The sequence below is a fragment of the Gadus macrocephalus genome, chromosome 9, assembly GCF_031168955.1.
Source record: "Gadus macrocephalus chromosome 9, ASM3116895v1".
In the NCBI taxonomy this organism is placed as follows: domain Eukaryota; kingdom Metazoa; phylum Chordata; class Actinopteri; order Gadiformes; family Gadidae; genus Gadus; species Gadus macrocephalus.
In genome coordinates, this window is record NC_082390.1 from 22,923,769 (window position 1) to 22,930,127 (window position 6,359).

Here is a 6,359-nt window from a genome sequence, read left to right on the forward strand (position 1 = left end):
TAAAACCCCAATGCCAAGCGTGTTTTGTCCGTGGAACCCGGCCCAACCGAGCACCGGGTTACCACATATGGTGGAGGATGCAGGCACAGGAAGAACCCACTACGGACCCCCGGTGAAGTACCCCACCCAGTCGGTATGCCGAACCCGGTCGGGACAGACGCCGCCGCCGCCGCCGTGAGGGACGCCACCGCCGCCGCAAGGGACGCCGCCGCCGCCGCCAGGGACGCCGCCGCCGCCGCAAGGGACGTTGCCGCCGCCGCACGGGACGTCGTCGCCGCCGCCGCAAGGGACGCCGCCGCCGCAGCGGGAGAGAAGGCCGCAGCGCGAGGCCGGGACGGGGCTGCGCCGCCAGCCGACGCGGACGTGGGGACGGGTCGGCCCTGTATGCTGGCGACCTGCTGGGCGCAGGGAACGTCCGGTAGTCCGACCATCCCGGCGCGGGTGATGAACCGGGACACGCAGGCCCTCCTGGACACCGGCAGTGTGGTTACCCTCCTTCGCCCCGACCTGGCGGGTGGGAAGGCAGGGGAACCGATGGAGGTGGCCTGCGTCCACGGGGACACCCGGACATACCCCACGTGCCACGTGGTTGTCCGCACCACACACGGTGTGTTCACGATCCGGGCGGGGATTGTTCCCCACCTACCGGTCCCGTTGGTAATCGGGAGGGACTGCCCGATTTTCCGCCGGTTTTGGGCCCCGGCACTAGAGTCCCGGGGCAGGAGAGATGCGGTTGCCGTCGCGGCAAGAGATGCGGTTGCCGTCGCGGCAAGAGATGCGGCTGCCGTCGCGGCAAGGGATGCGGCCGGCGCCGCTGCGAGAGGTGCGGCCGCCGGCGCCGCGAGGGACGCAGCCGCCGCCGCAGGAGACACCCGGCCCCGTCGAGACACCTGCCTGGGCGGGTCCCTCGTCTACCTGAGGCTTGGTCAAAGGGTGGAGGAGTGTGGCATCCCGCCACGTAAACCTCGGCCTGGACGGGCCCGAGGTACCGTGAAGGACGGGGTATACCACCCCCACCCACCAGCCGGCGACGGAGAGCATCCCTTTCACCTCCCCAATCAGGGTGATTGGGGGACACCTGGCCGAAAGCTGAGGAGCCATCTTAAGAGGAGGTCCAGGACAGCACAGCACGGCACGGGAGCAGGAAGGAAGTGCTCGTGGCAGCGAGAGAGCCTAGAGGCCCACGGAGGCCCTAGAGACCGCGTCTCCTTCATGGTTTGATCGTTTAAGTTGATTGTTAAATACATGCCTGCAATGGCTAAAACCCCAATGCCAAGCGTGTTTTGTCTGTGGAACCCGGCCCAACCGAGCACCGGGTTACCACAATATATATATATATATATGAACCAAACGTGGTGAAGATTGGTTGCAAAGGCATCAAATTGCAAATACAATGAATTCATACTAGTTTCACATCAACAGCAATTTTTTTTTTTTTTTTTAATCACATGAATATAACTATATCTATAGCTTATGTTAGCTAGGAGTAACCGGAACGATAATGAATAAACGTACAAAACACTCCGAGGCCATATAGCCATATAGGAAGCCAATGTTCTCCCCTGACAGGAAGGTGATCTCCTCCTGCACATGGCAGCTGAAGACAGAGAGGAGACGAGGAGATGCGCCCCATCACTGCCTCCTTCAATATTTCATGAGGAACCTTTCTCCATTCCAAGAGAACACAGGGCCCCCCACCCTACCCCCCTCTCCGGCATCCAGCATCAATTCTTTATCTCTCCCGGGCCTGCCTTCCACATCTAATCCCTAACCCCGCTGCTAACGCCTGCCTGCAGCCTCCCTAAAACGGCCATCCCGTCCTCCCACGGGATTTATAGAGTACTGAGTCTGATCTGAATCTGAATGTGAGGTGAAGTCATATCTGTGCTTCTCTCCAGGTCGTCGAGGCTTAAAGGGTGTGTCTCTACTGCCTCGGCGTTCATGCTGTCGCCTTCCTGATGTGGAGCAGAGGATATGTTGGGAGGTGCATGTCGGCGACCGGGCGGACCCGTTTGGTACGTCTGTAAATGAGCGGCCCACCTTGCAGCCAGAGTTGAGATTGAGCTTCAATTGTACCCACGGAATGGCACTGGTTGATAAAGACAGGAGGCTTTTGGTCAGACACATAATATTAAGAAACCATATGATATAAAATAGTGTGCTGAAAATAGAGTCGGAGTATGTAAGAAAACATCATGTGCAGCGGTGTATCAGACCTTGTTTGCAAGTGAATACGCCATGTCTAGTTTTCTTTTTTGCCCATGTCCCTGAACATCCGTGTGATGGTATTTCCCCTGGTTCTCTCTCTCGTAGATGGAAACGAGGTGCTGTGTTGGAGCACATTGATCAAGCGGTTCACAGTCCCAATGTGTCCCAGCAATGCACATTATCTTCTCTTTTTATTGTTCTTTACTGGTTAATTCACTCTTCAGATGGTCTATTCATTAACTAAAAGACCTATGGCTGGATGAAGGTATGGGTTCACGCCAATGTGGAGGATTACTTTAATCCAGTACGGTTCAAGTTAACTACGACCTCATCTCACGGCATTCCTCTTTTACATAGAGGAATACATTGGCTTGAATTTTCTATTGCTTTCAATTAGTCCTGTTTGTTTTTTATTCTGTTGTTACTTGAATTACATATACATTTTTTATTATTTGATTATGTATATATATTTCATTTTAGGTATTTTTTTTATTTTATTTTAAAGCACTTTGAATAACCACTTTGTCTGATACTGTATGTGAGGGACCGGCGTGGTCGCCCCACGTATCTGGGATACGGCCAACCAGATTCTGAGAGTGTGGGCAAAAACGAGGGCAATTGTTATTTTCTCTCTCGTACTCTCCTCCCATCAAGCCAGCACCACCTTCAGCCCCCAAATGAGGCAGCCCTTAAATAGGGAAACGATGGACCAATCAAGGCCGCATGGGCCAGACCACTAGTTGGGGGAACATTCTAAAGCTACCAATCCTACATAACTGAACAGAAAGTATTGTGTGAATACAAAATAAGCATGACACTAAATAAACAATCACCAAATATATATATACCCACACCTTGTGCACAACCTATAGATAATTACAAAACAGCTGTTTACATCTACACCCCCTGGGCTATTCCCTGATGCCATGATCCTGAGCTTCCCTTACCACACTGCCCCCTACCGTGGTGGAAGTCCAATTTCACACCATCCCAATTAATATATATATATATATATATACATACATACACTATAATAAGAATAACAATAATAATTTCTCTTATGCAAGACTGAGAAGGGGGAGGATTTCACCTTCTCACATTTCCCACCCCCTCTTGAGTTTCGGCAAAAGGATGGCGAGACAAAAAGTCTGCCACAGTATTCTGCTTTCCCGCTCGGTACTGCACCGTGAAACGATATGGCTGCAGTGCCAAGAACCAGCGGTAATGCGAGCATTTGAGTCCTTCATCCGCCCCAGCCACTGTGAGGCACGGTGATCCACAACGAAGGGGTCACGACCCCTGTCTCCCCCTTAGCAGCCTCTGTTACACAATCACAGTAAAGGCCGCTTCACCAAGGGGCCGGCGTGGTCGCCCCACGTATCTGGGATACAGCCAACCAGATTCTGAGAGTATGGGCAAAAAAAGGGGGGCAATTGTCTCAGGACAAGAAAAGTGAAGCTTTATTTTCTCACTCATACTGGCCTCCCATCAAGCCAGCACCACCTTCAGCCCCCAAACACCAAATGAGGCAGCCCTTAAATAGGTAAATGATTGGACCAATCAAGGCCGTATGGGCCAGACCACTAGTTGGGGGGACATTCTAAAGCTACCAATCCTACATAACTGAATAAAAAGTACATTGTTTGAATACAAAATAAACATGACACTAAATAAACAATCACCAAATACATATATACCCACACCTTGTGCACAACCTATAGATATTTACAAAACAGCTGTTTATATCAACACCCCCTGGGCTATTCATGATCCTGAGCTTCCCTTACCACACTGCCCCCTACCGTGGCGGATGTCCAATTTCACACCATCCCAATTATAATATATATATACACAATATAATAATAATAATAATAATAACAATAACAACAATAATAATAATTTATCTTATGCGAGACTGTGAGAAGGGGGAGGATTTCACCTTCTCACACTGTACTATACAAATAAACACGACTTTAACTTTGACTTTGACTTGTGATTGGCGGGTATTATCAGGGCTTTACAATGAGCCGCAATTACATTTGAAAGAGACAATTTACAAATAGGGCGTCACCTATGGGACAAATTCTCTTAAAAAGGATCTTCTGTGGAGAAGGGATTTGCAATAGGCATGGTGCTCCCATACAGCAAGGTCTGGAGCAGGTCAGGTCCGGAGCCATCCCCCCTCCCCCTCCAGGGGACGTCAGCCAGTAGGAGCCTTCATTTGAAGAGCTGATCACAGGGGTGGGCCAACGAGGACACAGGCCAATTAGAAGATAAGAGAAGGAGATAGAGATGAATGAGCAGAGGACCTCGACTGCGTCATCAAGCCCACTCTCTCCGATCAGATCGGACCGCATATCCGTCTAAAAAAGCACAGCTCACCATATGTTGGCGCCACTTAAACAATTTGGTGCTGGTGGCCGGGATAAAGCTTGAATAGGGGGATATACGTGGGCTAATGGGCTGAGGCTGAGATGAAGACCACGTTCATCATCCTGTCACTGCCTGTCACATGCTGCGGTCAAACTCCCGCAGAGAAACACTACATATGGCTCCAGCCCAACCACTGCAGTGTCAGTATATCAGGGATTTGGAATTGCACACTGACACACCCCCAGATGAAATATGGGGGAAATATGTGTCACAGTTTGAGATGAGCTGCAACTTGACTCCATGCTGAGGGAAATACCAAAATGTTGTTGTGGGGGGTGGCTAGGGGGGAGGGGGAGGGGGAAGGGGAGGAAGCAATAGTTGAGTACAGAATCTGGGCTAAGCTGTGTGACCTTGGCGCCGAAGTATGGGGACACGCGTCTGGTCGTTCAGGGAGCAGGGGGTGAAAGGGTGGATGAAGGTCTGGTGAATGCTGGTGGGGTGGAAGGGTGAATGTGGTTTGGATGAAAGGGTTACGTGGTGAAATAGAGAATCAAAACGTGTGTGAGTTCATTCCTAAGAGCAGCGCGCTTTAAGAAGAGAAGAGAAGCGTGTAAGAGGAGAGGGATGTGTTTCAGCTGCCCTGACACTGCCCAGCAGGAGCCCGGCCTGGGCCCTTGCGGGCCCTTGTGGGCCGGCAGGAGATGGCAGGGCAAGAAGGGGCACGGCCTTCTCCTGCTCACCTATTATTCTTTGTTAAGCAGTGTTTAACACCGCTGAGCTCCTCGCCGGTGGTTTTCATTAAGAAAGGAATCACCTAGACTCTGCCGGGGCCACAAATCAAAACCAGTTGCTTTTAATTGAAGCAAGATGGACCTCCAAGTCGTGCACAACAGGCTTAATGTGACAACGTATCCACATCACTACAACAGTGTTTCCCAATCGAGCAGGGAGAAAAACATCCCTCTAAACGAGGGAAATCTGGGGTTCTGGTAATATCCTACTGATTTTCAGAGAGCTGTTATTGTTGAAACATTGCCACACATCTATTTACTATCGTACCACTCTCCCTCTCTTGCTCTCTCCCTCACTCTGTCTCTTTTTCTCCCACCCTTTCTGTACCCCTCTCTTTCTTGCTCCCTCTTCCTCCCAATTTCCTCTCTCCCCCTCTTACTACCACCCATTCTTTCCCCCTGCCTCTCGTCCTTTCTCTCCCTTTCTTTACCTCTTGCTCTCTCGCTATCCCTTTCACTCCCTCTTTGTGCTGCTCTCCTGCTAGGTTTCACTGTTCTCCCAGGGTAATCTAATAAGCGCTGCTTTCGTACTGTGGCTGCGTGTGGCTCGTCCTGCCATTTTATTTATTAAGGTTTGTTTGTTTGCTTGGACTGTGCCTGTAGGAGAACAACAGAGGAACACACAGTGTTTGAGCATGTGTGTGTGTGTGTGTGTGTGTGTGTGTGTGTTTGTGTTTATGAGGGCATATTTGTGTTTCTGCGTGTGTATGCGTGCGTGTGTGTGCGTGATGTTAGCCAGCCTGCTGGGCAGGGGATCTTGGAAGAAAACAGGAAGGTGGAGGAGAACGAGCGGCTCAGAGGAGAGGATGTTTTCCCAGCTAAGACCAAAGCTCTGGTTCCAGTTGGGTCGCTAACTCCACCATAAAGATATCTTTCATTCAGCTGGGGCTCTTTACATAACCAAGGCCGTACTAGCACCCCCCCTCCCTCTCTTCCCCCCACTCCCTTCCCTTCCCCCCTCCCTCTCTCCCTCACCCCCCTCCCCCC

The 6,359-nt window shown here is 51.1% G+C and overlaps 1 protein-coding gene across 1 annotated transcript in view; it reads left to right on the top strand.

The window, feature by feature from the left end:
• The first annotated feature begins 314 nt into the window (after positions 1–314).
• The window catches only part of LOC132464879 (uncharacterized), a 152,471-nt gene continuing 146,426 nt past the window's right edge, over positions 315–6,359 (top strand). Inside the window, exon 1 of the mRNA XM_060061526.1 lies at positions 315–1,151. Coding sequence (XP_059917509.1) covers positions 385–1,151 — 767 coding nt within the window. The 5' untranslated portion in view covers positions 315–384. The remainder of the gene's footprint in view (positions 1,152–6,359) is intronic.